General features: G+C 37.3%; 1 protein-coding gene across 2 annotated transcripts in view; it reads right to left on the minus strand.

Annotated features, from left to right (window-relative positions):
- The window catches only part of grik4 (glutamate receptor, ionotropic, kainate 4), a 511,925-nt gene that overhangs the window by 30,956 nt on the left and 464,115 nt on the right, over positions 1 to 16,854 (minus strand). For both annotated transcript variants that reach the window (XM_079824290.1, XM_079824289.1), the window contains exon 12: positions 9,882 to 9,989. In XM_079824290.1, coding sequence (XP_079680416.1) covers positions 9,882 to 9,989 — 108 coding nt within the window. The remainder of the gene's footprint in view (positions 1 to 9,881; positions 9,990 to 16,854) is intronic.

A 16,854-nucleotide genomic window follows, 5' to 3' on the forward strand; every position in this document is an offset into this window, starting at 1 on the left:
ACTCGCTCCACTCTGATGCTTTGAGTGGCAATCTGAAGAGCCGACGAGACTTTTCAGTCTTTCGCATCGCCATGGCAACACTTTCTTCTTTTTTTACCTGCTTGTCTGGTCCTGCATCCCTGATTTTTGATGTGCCCAGTGGCCACGCTCCAGCTGGCCTGAGTATAGCAACAGCTGGGTCTTGCGGCCTGTCAGACGAGGGGGAACGTCAATGGCCATGTTCCGACACTTCAAATAAACCTGTACCCTATTAATACGAGCCGTTCATATGCATCCAAATAACACGATACCGTCCTTTCACCTCATTTGTATGTCCATAAAAGCTGCACGCTGTATTTGCAGATGGATGTTCGCACCTTGGACCTGACGGAGCAAACGGTGAAATCCCATATTGCATTGGCACAAAGAGGAGCCGCTTTGGCCCAGAGTCTGACACTCTATAAATGCAAATCCTTCCATTTTGTTCATTAACTCGTTAAATCATCCACGCATGTTACCGTCATGCCCCGCACTGACACCGCTGCGGTGGTTATGCAGAAAAGCACAATATAAATGCAAATTTTCATCGCTTACAGCCTGCTGGAGGCACTCAAGTATTGCAGCCGGACACTTTCTCTCAAGCTAGGCTTATTAAAGAGCAGCATTTCATGGGCTAGTTGCATATTAGACAGACGGTTTTAAAGAACGGAGGCAAGCTAATAAACAAACCTTCTAGATTCAATTAATGGGTCTACGCACTGGGCGAGAGAAGTTATCAATGGTTTCGGGTCATTACGTGTTGCCCATTATGGCCAACTAGCCTCTGGTCTGATTGATGATTGAGTCAAAGAAAAGGGAGTGATTACACATTTATGCTTCATAATCCATTATTAGCAGAATCTATGAAAAGATGGAGGAAAAGGATTTGTGGAAGAGGACGTTAACTGTGCACACACAGGACCTGGCATTGAGAAATGGAGCTCCGGCATAAATCACGATTATACCAAAGCTAAAAATGGTCAAAAATATTTCCCATTATTTATGTTTTCAGTTAGCAAGCAAACTGTTTAGACTTTTAAATGATGTCACATTATATTACTGAAGCTAATCATGGTCAAAATAAACATTTTCCCCTTATTATGTTTTCAGTTAGTCTTTGGTTAGCAAGCTAACAGCTTAGCCTTTTAAATGGGTGATGAACTGAGAAATCAACATACCCTTGAGCTTTTGATATATAAAAGGTCATGGTAATATAAGAATATCTTGTAAGCTGAAAACTTCCTTGTTAGTCAAAGAAAAGCTTTTATTGACACCAGGCCCAGCAAATGATCGATCTCAGAATGTGCCCGGCTATTACGTCTGAGTGTAGTGAAGCACCGCCTCTGAAGAAGAAGATCAACGCCTACTTCATCACAGCCTGTTTAGCCCCGCCCACCGATTTGCGCATGTCGAGCTACAAGCAATAAACATGCTCTTGAGGATTACAATTATTGTGCAGTGACTGGGTTCAACCAGGGTTGCCAGATGCCAGCAGGGTTTTCCAGCCCAAAACTTCGCCAAAAAACCGCCCACATTTTTTTGGCTTGTTTCTCGTTAAAATACATTGAAATCATTAACAAGCTTTAAAATTACCCATTTATCAACTAGCCTATCCGATTTCAGAAACAACATTCAATGAAATGAACACAACGGTCTGTGTACTTTTGCGTCCATTCCTTTTTCGTTTTTAACCATGGAAACAAAAACAAAAATGGAATGGTTGTTGTATTTTTAAATACTTGGTTGAATAACGAAATTTAAATCAAAACGTAGGCTATACACAAATTCCATGCGCACAAAAATTTTGCGTTTTTATTACGTTTTGCATTTTTATAAACTAAAAACGAACAGATTCATATAAAAAATCTAAATTTACAAATGTTCTTTTGTAAAATTATTTCCAGGTAAAGATAGGATCAGTCAAATGAAACACAATAAACTTACAAATAATGATTACAAATTATAAAACGATCGGAAATGTCGTCCAATTTTCGAATACTATTATTTGATGACAACAGTACATTTGGAAAACAAAATACAGCCATTTCTGCTTTTTTTCCTTTTAAACAAAAAACCAAGCTGCACCCTTTTTTAAATTTCATCTTTCATTCCGAAATAGAATAATGAATGAACAAAAAAGTACACGGACCTTCTATGCCTCTGTCCGTAGTCATTCTATTGATTCCAGAAGAAAAGGCACTGCTATGGGCACTATTAGAATCTGTGTATTGACACAAAAACCCTAGAAATTTAATTGAGCATATTTACATGTGAAAAAAAAAAAAAAAAGTTATAAATCATTTATATTATTTTTAATAAAATAATAATAAGGTATTAGGAAAATTACCTTGTATCTGCTAATTCTATTAATCAGTGTTAAAATAAAAAAAGAAGAAACCGCGTTTCCATATTTCATTTCTGGTTTAAAAAAGGAAAACGGAATGGACGCAAAAGCGTCCTCAGTCTGACTATTATACTATTAAACTATAAGCTTATGTAAAATAATGCGATCAACTTAGGCGATCAATGAGTCTGTTTATTGTCAATAAAAGTCGCTTGGAACAAAAGCATTAGCCTAACATGAAAACATTGAGTGGATAGGCCTATATGGACATACAAAATAACCCACTTTAACATTTAAATTATTTCAAATAGCCACATGAAACATGCATATACATGAATAACATTACATGAAAATCGCGTTGAACATATTATTTATAGAACGTGTCAGTGCGCTCTTTGCAGAAGCAGAACGTGTGTGTTGTGAGTTTACGTCAGGGCACGTCAGCCAGCCCAGAGCTGTAGTGTGTGTGTGAGTGAGTGAGTGAGTGAGACTGCTGCCTGCTGAACAGAGGGTCGCAGGAAGAAGGATCTGAAGTGCCGGTGTTTCGGCCACAAAAAACCCGCCGAACTGATCCAAAACCAGCCCAATTTTTATCCACCCGCCCAAACCCATTTTTGCCCGCAAAATAGATTGCGAAACCGCCCAATATGGCAACCCTGGGTTCAACAGTAATGCAAAATGCAAGTAACTGTGTTCATTCTAATGCCTGATCTGAAATGTAATGATTCATGTAGTCAGATGTTCTTTGTCTGTGTGTCAGTAAATCAGACCAGTGACCTAAACATCAACTTTGTTTCTCTTAGTAGGATGAAAATTCTATTCTATTTATCCATTATATCTAATATCTATTATACCTGTTATTTAACAGTGATTAAATTCTATAAAGAAAGCGATCAAAGAAAGCTCCCTTTGCAATCGTTTGAGCAGCGCGCACTGAACCTGTCAATCAAACAGAGTTTATCAGTGACACGTTTATCAATGACTATATATATATCACGTTTGCACTGTCAGTGATGATGAAAGCATTCATTAGTGTACAGAAACTAAGTTGCAATAACGAGATTGCTGCTTTCATGCACTCCGCGTGTGTGTGATCGGCTACAATGCTCATCACTGCAACCTTTCATGCCATAGATTTGAATGTAATGCAACACTTTTCAAGATTAGTTAACCATGAGAGCTGTAATTGTAAAAACGAGCTAAAAAAGGCAGTAATACTATTTCAAAGTAGTAGCAGACACGCCCCTTAAAGGGCACCTATTATGCCCCTTTTTACAAGATGTCACATTGGTCTTGGGTGTCCCCAAAATGTGTCTGTGAAGTTTCAGCACAAAATACCCCACAGATAATTTATTATAACGTGTTGAAAATGTCTTTTTGAGGCCTGTCTATTAAAAGCGATGTTTTGGTGTGTACCGCTTTAAATGTAAATTAGCTGCATATCCCCGTCCCGTCTGTAGAAGAGGGCGTAGCATATACATCTCTCCTGTGCATGGCAGATTGCATACAGGTCTCACAGGGCGGGTCTATGTTAAAATGGCAGTGTCAGTCAAACCTTGCGGGCGGGCCACTGATGTCACACTGCAGAGAATCTGAGAACAGCTTGTTCTGAAACACTGCTTATGATTTTTTGGGATTCCAAAAAAATACTGGGTGGATTTTTATCGTTATAGGGTGGTTGTTTACACACACTGTCAACACACATTTATGTTCAAACATCATGTAAAAGTGGATTTTGCATAATAGGTGCCCTTTAAAAAGAAGCGTTCAGACCAGAAGGTTAAAATCAGGGTAGGAAAAATGCCTTTTATTTATAAATTATGACTATTTTTGATGTAAAAAGCATTCTAACATTATAAGTGCACCCCAGGAAACAAATAAATAAATAAAACAATAAATAAATGCAGTTCATGACCCCTTTAAATTACTTATCACATAATATTACAAAAGCTACAAAATGGTGAAATTAAACGGTTTTCTTTTGTGTTTTCAGTGAGCAAGCTATAGCTTAATCTTTTAAATGACATATGCCAGCTTACAATACCAAAGCTAAAAATGTTTAAAAACTTTTTCACTAATTTTCTTTAGTTAACTTCGGCAAGCAAGCTAACATATTTAAAATTATATATCACATAATATTACAGACAGAAAACGCAGCGACTACATATTTACATTTAACAATTCATTATTAGCAAAACTTTTGGAAAGAGGGAGAAAGCGATTGAGGAAAAGGAGTGAGGTTAACTGTGAACACACAGGACCGGTCCTGGCGTATCGCCATCAATCTCAGGAATGGAGCTCGGGCATCAATCAACTGAGTGAGTGCTGTTATCAGGCCAAGCAATCCTCTCTTCCGAGCTTGAATGGTTCTATAAAATCTGTGGGTCACATCAGAGAAAGAAACTTTGCGTTTAATAGCGCAGACAGTGAGATTAAGGGCACTTTGAGTGTCAAGCCTGCCAAATGCAACATTCCTCACCAGTCTGGGATCTGCAGAAGATTTGATTCTATTTGTTTTCTTGGAAGGCTGTCAGCTGATGAAATCCATTTTACAAATATAACTTGGCGGCAGTCTGGTTTGGTGTGTTTGGAAAACAAACACATTAAAGTCAATCTTACTTCAAATCAAATATCAAAGCTTTTTGTTCAGAAAGTGAAGAAAAATTGAAATGGTGTGTTAGCATTTCTCAGACAATCCCAAAAAACCTGAGTGAGTTTGGCAACTGACTGGCCCACTACTTCCTCTTTGATTAATTTATGTCTCTCTTGATTTTTTTTATGGCTTACAGGGGGTGAATGAGAATGAAGATAGCCCAGACAGAACCAGCTTTGCCTGATAGCGGTCACAGAAACAGAAATTGGTCACAGAGGAGGCACATTACACGAGGATAGCGCCTCACATTTTATATTTATGAACATTTCCAATTGCTGTGCGAATAAAGGCTATCTGCTTCTTCTTGAACACAATAAAAGTGGTCTGTCCACTGAAGATGGCATGCCTGAGGTTTCATCATGAAATTGTTTCTGCAATCGTATTTCTCCATGTTTTTTGAAAGAGCACTTTATCGCCATTATTGATTACAGTGAGCATGAATTCAGATGCTGAATGTGAGGACTCTCTTTTCTTTAAGATGCAATGATACAGTATCCACTCCATATCACATTATTGAGCTGATATTGTACCCATACAGATTAATAATACTTAGCTCTTCCTTTTCTCTAAGATGTGCTCTCAGAGACAGTATGGGTCGGTAAAGGCTCACATGACTTTCTTGAGGATTCAATTCGAGCATAATGTGGCTTTTGAAAAACACTGCAGATAGCATCACAGAAAGATGATTTTATAGAGTGAACGGAAAGTGAACCCAGTTTCAGAGACAAAACAATATTTACTGTATTTGAGCTTAGAAAAGAAAAAAGGTCCTAGCGAGAGCTTTATCTGAGAAAGAAAGAGGTATCTGAAGGGAAAGCATATCAAATCCACATCAAATGACAGCAAACAAAGGTTGAAAAAGTATTAAACACAAATAAAACAATAACATCCTCCTGTATTTGCACACACTGTGTGTGTGGTTTTAATATTAGAATCACTAAGGGAATTATGCAAATCAGGCATTAACTGTGTCAGGTACCCAGAGCAAACCTTATACCAGCTCATATATATATCCGATCAAACAGACAAGCTACTGTAGCTCAAATTGCTCAAGAAGTTAATGCTGGTTCTAATAGAGAGGTGTTAAAATATACAGTGCATCGTTGTTTGTTGCGTATGGGGCTGCATAGCCACAGACCAGTCAGGGTGCCCATGCTGACCCCTGTCCACCACCGAAAGCTCCAACAGTGGACACGTGAGCATCAGAACTGGACCACGGAGCAAAAGAAGAAGGTGGCCTGGTCATGTGGATGGCCGGGTGCGTGTGCGTTTCTTACCTGGGGAACACATGGCACCAGGATGCACTATGGGAAGAAGGCAAGCCGGCAGAGGCAGTGTGATGCTTTAGGCAATGTTCTGCTGGTAAACCTTGGGTCCTGCCATCCATGTGTCACGTACCAATTACCTAAGCATTGTTGCAGACCATGTACACCCTTTCATGGAAACACTATGGTGGCTGTGGCCACTTTCAGCAGGACAATATGCCCTGCCACAAAGCAAAAATGGTTCAGGAACAGTTTGAGGAGCACAACATTGAGTTTGAGGTGTTGACTTGGCCTCCAAATTCCCCAGATCTCAATCCAATCGAGCATCTGTGGGATGTGCTGAACAAACAAGTCCGATCCATGGAGGCCTCACCTCTCAACTTACAGGACTTCAAGGGATAGTTCACCCAAAAATGAAAATTAGCCCATAATTTAGTCACCCTCAACTCATCCTAGGTGTATATGACAAAAAATTGGAGTTATATTACACAAGTCCAGGCTGATCCAAGCATTAGAATTTGATTAGTTGTTGCTCTGTTTTTGAAGTCCATAAAAAGTGCATCTGTCCACCAATAACGTGCTCCACGCGGCTCAGGGGTGTTAATAAAGGCCTTCTGAAGTGAATCAACGCGTTTGTGTAAGAAAAATATCCATATTCAAAACTTTACCAAGTAAACTTTCGGCCTCCACCTTCCATGGAAAAGTGTTGAATGTTGAAAGTGAAACTCAAGATGCGTACGTGACGTCATGACGAGCCTACCTGGTCGCGTTAGTCTTTCGATCGGCAGGTGAACTTTCAACAATTTTTCCATAAATTGAACAGGGAAGGCGGTCGGCCGAAAGTTTACGTGATAAAGTTTTAAATATGGATATTTCTCTTACACAAATGCATTGATTCGCTTCAGAAGGCCTTTATTAACACCCCAGAGCCACGTGGAACATGTTATTTGATGGGCAGATGCACTTTTTATGGACTTCAAAAACAGAGCAACTATTAATCAAATTCTAATGCTTGGATCAGCCTGGACTTTTGTAATATATCTCCGATTTTATTCGTCTGAAAGAAGAATATCATATACACCTAGGATGACTTGAGGGTGAGTAAATCATGGGCTAATTTTCATTTTTGGGTGAACTATCCCTTTAAAGATTCTGCTGATAACATATTGGTACCAGCACACCTTCAGGGGTCTAGTGGAGTCCATGCCTCGATGGGTCAGGATTGTTTTGGCAGCAAAAGGGGCACAATATTAGGTCATAATTATGCCTGATCTGTGTGTGTGTGTGTATATATATATATATATATATATATATATATATATATATATATATATATATATATATATATACACTCTAAAAAATGGTGCTATATGGCACTAAAAGTGGTTCTTTGGCTCGTAACAATAGGGGAACCACTTTAAGTGCTGATTCAAATTCAAAGCTTGGTGCTTCAGTGGTTCTTCAGTGGTTCTTTGGCTGAGGTGCTATACAGCACCGCTACCATATATAGAACATGTTAAGATATGGTGCTATATAGCACCAAAAGTGGTTCCCCTATGATTATGAGCAAGAACCACTTTTAGTGCCATATAGCACCTTTTTTTTTTAGAGTGTATGTACACATATAAATAGTACAATTATATATTTTTTATAAAAACAGAGGGCTAAAATCAGCCTACAAAATGCGCTTTTATTTTTAAATTATGGTTTTTAATGTAATAATCCTAACATTAAAAGTGGACTTTAACATTATAAAATAATTAATGACCCATTTAAACACACATTATTCCACACAGCTAAAAGAATTATTGCCATATAAAGGTCAGAAATTATTTAGCATTATTAATAGGAGTTCTCTCGTTTATGTGAGGTAAAGAGAGTTCATATCATATCATATTCAATTATTATGTCTTTACCAAGTCCACCAACGGCCATTAACCAGTCTATCAATGGTGGAGTAATACATTTTTTTCTCAATCAAAAGACAGATTTGAGGTATGAAAGCAATGTAAAAATGTTACAAACAAACATGAGATATTTGTGTTCTCAATCAAAGCAGTGAAGCTCTGGCTCCCTCTACACATGATATAAAGCCAGAGACATCAAGAGCAACTACAAAAAGCCAAGGAACACTTTGTACAGTTTAGACAGCTTTACCACTGCAAGCCGAACCAGCTCTAATATACTGTCTCTCCTTACAAAATTGTTAGATCTAGCCCATATCACCAGGGTAAAAATTCAATCTGTGTGTTTGTGTGTGTGCTGTAACTCGAGCAATGACAAAAAGCTCAGAGCAGTAATGAAAACGCTGGTGGAATGGTCCACAGGTGCTGAGTTCTGCAGCATGTTTTCAGCTGTGCTGCGTTTACTCAGATAAAGCAGACTTTGCAATCAGCCAGTGATGAATGGGCCGTGATAGAGCTGAAATTGCTCTTCGGTGGCTCTTTAATGCGGCCATAGTCTTTGTATATCTTTAAAGACGAATAAACACATGGTCAAACGTCTCCCCAGTTCTCCTAGCTGTAACACCAAGTACATTAACAATAAAAGATCTAAGAGAAACGAATTGTTCCACCTGTATTCCACTCGTTCCTTTAGTGAGACACACACACACGCACACTCTCCCCGATATAATCATCTCTATATCACTTACTGCACAGCAGTTTGTTTTAAAAAAACCTGCTGAAAACACCACCATATGTTGTGTTGGATGCTGGTACTCTAATGTTCCCACCAGACTTTTAAACAAACTGTAACTAAGGAATACTCTGAGTTAAATCAAACTTCAAGTTGGCATGAAATTAAAATTGTGATCATATTTTCTTCCCTATTGCAATGTATATCCAAGTGAAATGGCTTCTCAAACAAGATAGTAATTATGAAGGGCAGGACTTGATTTTGTCCATCAAGAGTTAATTGATTGACAATTTGTCTGTGACAGGTTTCTGGAGGGGGGTGAATACTGTTCCAAGACTACTTCTCGCCCAATGCCACTAGCAAAGTTTTGCTGGGACAGCATGATTATGTTTGTGTTTTCAGCAGCTCTTAATGCTTATCATATCATTCGTCAGGTATACATTGTGACTTAAAAAGATTTCTCTCAAGGCCATTTTACACCAGCTATTTATCGGTTTTCGAGTGCTTATTCACCTTGCATGGCCCCTCTCATTCTCAATCGCTTTATTCCTCTCTCTTTTTTAGTGAGGGATGACCCTGCCAGATATGCAACATCCGGCCTAAGGCTGCTGAGAGCCTTTTTTTCCTCAGCACTATATAGTGCACAGGAAGATGAGAAAATTGCCCCCAGATAACAGCCTAGCAGATTACATCTTCAATTGGTGGTTGCTGCTCCAGGACATGCTATCACACGCATACTTGTTAGTTTCCACTCATCTCAGAGGAGAAGAGGCTTTATTTAGATCAGTGGTGAACCCTGAGGTTATTAGAGACTAGACAGACAGTTTCTGGAAGTTGAAGAGAGACCCCCTCAAAAAGGAGCAACTACAAGCCATTCCTAGGGGGTGTGTGTAAATCTCTTGGTTAAATCATTAGGGTGTGTCCTCTATGAGGTATGTGGACCAGAGTAGAAGACAGGACTTACCAGGATGGTTGTTATGGTGAGAGTGGTGTTGAATAGTGTGTCTGTCACATTAAGTGATGGAAGCTTCCTCTCCATAGACAGTCCCTGCTCTGAATGCCACTGACCGATCTGTAGGAGAAACACACTGAGAGTTATTCTAAGCCTTCAAGCAAACTATGTGTAGTAGAAGATCCAATAACATGAAAAGAGCAAACATTAAGCCTTAAAGGGATAGTTCACCCAAAGTGAGAGTTCTGTCATAATTTACCACCAAGTTGTTTCATAAAGCGATATTAGACTGCAAAGCTCCCAAAATAAATAACAACAACAACAACAACAAAAAAACTATATGAAATTATCACAAAATAAGTCCATATGACCCATGCATTATATTTAATGTCTTCTGAAACCATAGTTTCACACTTGTGAGGCACAGACCAACTTTTAATTCATTATTCACTGAAACTTGTCCCCTCCATATTGCGTTTGCACATATTCAAACATGCACTTCAAAGTGTGTCATGCTAGTTTTGACAATGATGTTGAACGACACTGGTTCTTGCATACCTCATTACTGCAACAGTTTCTAAATATGTGCACATAAAATTTTCCAGTTAATATGTTAGATGTCGCTTGTTCCCTAGAAAATCACTTTTATATGGCTATACAGAAAACTTGGAATAATATGAGCAGAATAAAATTTTTCATTAAGGGCCAATATTTGATTTCCAGGGGCATTTTTTATCGTTGATTTTTGCTCTTCATCTTGTAAAAATTATTATTAATGTTGATTAATAGAATACATAAAAAAGCTTTTTGTGTTGGGAGATACAGTCATATTCTTGTAGGCTACACAGACAAAACAAGCTAAGAACCATTTATGAATTGGTTTATTGTTTTTTACGCATTAGAAAAAAAATCAAGACTTCATATTAGCATTAAAAAAAAATAATTAAAGTGATCCATGACTTTAGTCTAGTGTGTCATGGATCTCTTTAGTGATTGGGGAATGTTCTTTGCTTGCCTTCGGTATGTAATTTATTCCCAGTTTGAAATAACCCCTTATAATCACTGAAGTTCTCTACATTGTAAAATTAAAATATTGCTTATACTGCTTATATTGTATCTGTACTTTGTTGGATGATGCAAGAATTTGCAAATGTGGGCGTGCACTCTCTAAACAAAACTCTGGTGTTTTCAGCAGTGACTAATCTAAATGCCTCTGATTGGCCATTGCATTCATAAGCTCAACAGAAACATGTATGATTGGTTATAATGCTCAATGTTTAAAAAAAAAAAAAAAAAAAAAAATGTCTAAATGAAATGCCACAATCGACACTTTTCATTCATTTTCACATCATTAGCAACAATCATAATAGATTTGGTTTAATTGTGTAGTTGCATTTTTTGCCCCATTATCTTGAATTTGTTTTTGCATAAAACTGCCTCTGTGAGACTTTATAATATTCCACCTAAATATAGGCTACATGAAGAGGGAATGACTTATGCATACTACATGAGGATATTGAAAACAAAATCTTGAACAAGGACATATATGCAAAGCAACGACACACTATTATTATTTAGTTGAGTTGATTTTGGAGTTGTATTTGTAGTATTAATAGTAATGTACATATTTAAAGTGTATTTTTTTTTTTTAAATTGAAGTATCTTTTTTCCTTATTTCTTCTAATTTAAGCTTTTCATTGCATGGTGCAACCCTTATTCAGTGCATATGACAAACTTTTGACCAGTATTTTGGTGGCATTTTTGCCACAGTCCTTGTTAATTTCTAATGCTACAAATGAGACAAATAGACTAGATTCAGATCAAAGATTGTCACTTTGAAGCATAACATTCCCAGTTCCTATTCACTTTCATATTAAAAAGAGTGACCAGGATATGGTTAAAAAAATGCAGAAGAAATAAAGTCATATGGGGAAGAAACAAAGACATAAGGGAGATTAAATAATGACCATTTTAATTATTGCAAGAACTACTCCTTTAAGACTCAATGTCAGGTGGAGGAGAATGCGGAAGAGAGCTTGTTGACACACACACACACACACACACACACACACACACACAGAACAGTCAGGACACTTTAAAGGAAGTGGCGAAGGGACACGCGCTCAATCAGAGATGCAACAGAATGCATTCATTAACTCAATTACACCCCAATTCTCTGAAGCGAGCCAATGTCCTCATTATCATTCCAGTTTTGGCTGGCACCCCTCTGCTAGACCGCCTATATAGGGGCCACACTGTCTTTAATGGGAGGCTGAGTCTCCACCCAACACACATGGCAGTCCTAAATCAACCATCATTTTTATTTTTTATTATAATTACAAAGCTGCATGGTTCATTGGGCCTCCTGCACGAAGTGTTCTGCAGAGGTGCCGCTCTATTTATCTTCCCTTCGCTACCTGATCCCCAGCGTTTCTGTAGACCCAAACGGCACAGGGGAGGATGCTGCAGCACTGCGCTGGATCTAAAATTACCTGCTATCTGAGATATGTCAAGGGTCACAAACAGGGGAGAAAGTGCGCCACAGGATGTTTTTTTTTTGTTCAATGTGAATGTATTGCAGCAAAAAGAATCTATACGTGTTATTAAGGACTTTTTTTGAAGGCTCCAGCCAGAGAACCAGGAACATTTCCCCAGATCCTGGGTCACCTTGCATGAAATATTCCTAAAAGCAAGGGCAAAATACATCTGCTCTAGCTAGACTTTAATGTTGCACAGAAGAGATCCTCATGAGATCGCAAAATGCTGAGGATAATTTTCAGCTTTTGTAACTTTTGTAAATGGCTCAACCTGTTCCTCAAAGCACATTGAAAAAAAAATTCTTAATCATTACTTTTGTCTTGTTTTCCAGTTGAATTATCCTGACTACAAGATATATTTTCTTGAGAAGCAAAACGGATGGAAGATATTAAGATGTGCTTTCAGAATCTCATCTCTGATACACGTTTTTGTCAATTCATTTGCATTTATTTATTAAACATAAATCTAACAAAATTTAGTAATAGTTGTGTTAAAATAAAATAAAAACTATTTGACAATGGGATAGCAAAAATAAACTTAATTCAAAATATACTGTCACAAATCAAGGCATTTCTTTTTACAGCACAAATCTATCAACATTATGTAACATTAAAATAAAACAAATAAATAAATTAGAAAGAAATACCAATTTGCCAATGGGATAAAAAAAAATATATATATATATTATTTGAAAACAAGTCTTAATTATAATAATAATAAACAGTATCTGAAATAAATGAATCTTGTGTAGAGAATAAGGAAAAAAGTTAACAGCAGTAAACATAGTAAGAAATGTAGAAAAGAGAAAGTAAGAATGCAAGAACACCCGGAATCAAAGAGTTCCTCTGAGTATATGATCAAAAGATCCAGCTTTCTATTTCGCCTCCTCGCCTCTGTGGTAGAGATACAACCTTACTCTTACAAATGAAATCCAGCGGCAGCCAAACAGCCTTGATGGCTCTGTGGAATCAGAAACACGTGGATGTGATGAGGAGCAGGGCTAAAAAAGAACCCACAGCTCCAAACCATTTCAACTGAGAGAGGGTGCAATATCAAGAACAATTAGGATTTATTAGGAGAGACATTAAGAAAAGAGAGGAGGATGATGTGTAGGCAGTGAGTGCAGTCAGGGACAGTGAGGGATTGTGCAGTAAAGCTGTGGGCAGGAAGAGAGTCTGGATATCGTCCAATAGGGAGGAACTGCTCGGAGAGTAGCCATCTACTCAGCACAAACAGCTTTGACAAACATGAACAAAACATGCCTAGAGTGGCAAACTAGAGCAGAAACACACTCATTCACACACACACACACACACACACACACACACACACACACACACACACACACACACACACACACACACACACACACACACACACACACAAGCACGCATACATGCGCACACACACACGCACGCACGCACACACACACACACACACACTTAAATGAGTCAATACATCCTTCTTCCAACATGTTTTTGTCCTACCCTGATTCACTTTGGTAAGCCTATTTTATATTTTATTATAGACTGGACAAGGTGGTTTTCACGGGAAATTGCATGCATACATCACTCGCCCGTCGTGTCTCGTCATATCCGTAAAAAATAGAGAAAAATTGCTCCGGCTACTTTGACGTGTATGGTGTGGGAGTGGCATCGGTTAGTTGTGACAACGAGTGAGAAAGGTTGACAAAAGGAGCACTCTCCAACCTCCGAAAAAAAAGCAGAACAGAGGAGAGTCTGCTGGCAAAAAGAGAACACAACAGAGTTCGTGATAAAACAAGAATCAACATTGGCTTGGCTTTTTGGAGATAGTGAGAACGACACACATATATATATATATATATATATATATATATATATATATATATATATATATATATATATATATATATATATATATATATATATATATATATATATATATATATATATATATATATATATATATATATATATATATATTGTCATATAGAGCTCTCTAACAGAGTTCCTTGTAAAGCATTATCTGTGAAGGGTCTTATTCATCCACAACAAAACAAGGTACTCACGCAAAAAGCATGCAGTTCTGTTTTTCAACTGATAGAGGGCCAAAAGTTAAATAGTGTGCCTTTAAATATAAACTGAAATTTAAGTGTGTGGATGATGATATAACTGTTTTCTGCAGAACGGATTTATTGATTAAATGAACTAATTTAATAATTGATGATCTTTGCAACAGAACTGAATCAACACTGAACTGACTTCAGCTGAACAATGGCACTATTTTCTTTTAAAACTGTTGTACAGCTGAAATGATCTCTGTTTGCATCACTGAATCATTTACCTGTTATCACTGTAAAGCTGATTGAAAAAATCTGCACTGCATAAAGCGCTATATAAATAAAGTTGACTTGACTTTAAATGGGGGCATTCAATATACTTTTATTGTTTTTATTCACAGCTACACTGTAAAAAAAGTTGCTGCCTAACATGAGTTAAATGATTAGTTCACTTCAAAAACCACGTTGGAAAAGTCACGCATCCTGTATGTGGACTGAGAACTAAAACTAAAACAAAAAACACAACATGCAGGATGCGCACACGGACGGACCATTTTAAACAATAAACTGACACAAAGACATATAAATAAGTGTCATTCAACATACAACAACTTTTGAACGGTCCTCCTTCTCCACACTTGTAAACACTGGGTTGGTACTTCCGCCTACGTTACACATGACCTTTCCAACGTGACTACGTAATGCGTGAAGTCGTGGTATCGAAGAACTAGTGCAAGATGTATCGAAGATGCGTGGCATCGAAGAACTAGTGCAAGATGAACATTTGTGGTAAAAAATGTGTGTTTTTTTATTTTTATTATTATAATTTTTTAAAGAAAATTACATTGTTTCGCTATATGACCCTTATTCCTCGGCTGGGATTGTTTTGAGCGATTTGAAATGTAATTGAAACTGCAATTTGGACCTTCAACCTGTTGATCCCCATTGAAGTCCACTAAAAGAAGAAAAATCCTGGAAAGTTTTCCTCAAAACCTTAATTTCTTTTCGACTGAAGAGAGAAACACACGAACATCTTGGATGACATGGGGGTGAGTAAATTATCAGGAAATGTTCAATTCTGGCGTGAACTACTCCTTTAAAGAAATGTAAAAACATATGTTGTCATAACTTATTGACTTATATTTAAACGTATTATCTTTTTACAGTGTAGTATAATTTACATAGATAATATATTGTCCATCTTTAATTTGTAAGGGCCGTTCACACCAAGGACAATAATATAACGATAACTATAAAGTTGTAATAATTGTTCTAATTCTTTGAGAAAAGAGATGTTTATAGCAAAACTATAACAAAAACAGCACGTAGAAACAATATTGTTGGAACCACTTTCAGAACGATTTTTCCAGCTGATGAATGATAAAAAAAACATTGACAGCCAATCCTAATCCACCTGATTTTGGATCAGTTAGTGTAGACGCTAATATAGTTATCACTTTGTTGCATTAATAATATTTCTGACTTCATTTCGCAACTTAAAACCTATTTGTTTTCTAAATGTTATCATTCCTAAGTAATGTTCTGTTTTGTTTATGTGCTTGAATAAATGTTGCAATGTGATACCCTTTCTATGTGTACATTTATTTTACTCTTAATACTCTTTTATGACTTTGTATTATGTTTTTTCTTATCTACCACCTGTAATATTCTATTGCTTGTATTGTCTGTTATCATTGTCTACTCAACTGGTGCTATTTTTCTTTATTTCTTTATCTACATTGTTAAGCGTCCTTGAGCTATGGAAATGTGCTATATAAACAAAACTTGGTATAAACAGGCCTTTAAAGTTTTACACTTTACTCCTTAAGTACGAGTAATAGTACTCGTGAAAAACACCAAAAAATGCATGCTTTTCCTGAGAGAATCTAATGAAAACAGCTTAAAGTGACACCATTTGAGCGTTTGACCATGATTCCCTCTGATTTATAGGTGAATGGAGTGCACGGTTTAATACCCTTAAAGGTCTTTAGTCAGTTTCTTGCCTATGGTATAAATAATCACAACAAATGCCCAGCAAGTGACTCATTTTGTACACTGGGCCCCTAAGAGGCTATAAGGGAGCAGTTGTGGTAATTAAGTGTGTAAAATGAGAGCAACAAGCCAAGGTAAATGGAAGTAACTGGCTGAGCAGGACCCATATCCTGTTCATTTAAACGAGTCGTGATTAATCAAGAGCTTTGAGTGCTTGTCATTAATTACCGCTGACAGGTACACAATATCAAAGTCAAATTTGAGCTCCACTGCTTGTACAAATGGTACTTACAGCATCCTGTGCGCCTGATCAAAGCCCGTAATGTACTCAGGGACAGACTTCTCAAGTTCAACATCAGTCAGTCTGCCTATGTCTGCAGAGGTGTTGTTGTAGGTTTATGTCTTAGGAGAGTT

This window comes from Gobio gobio (assembly GCF_949357685.1).
Source record: "Gobio gobio genome assembly, chromosome: 8".
Classification (NCBI taxonomy): Eukaryota; Metazoa; Chordata; class Actinopteri; order Cypriniformes; family Gobionidae; genus Gobio; species Gobio gobio.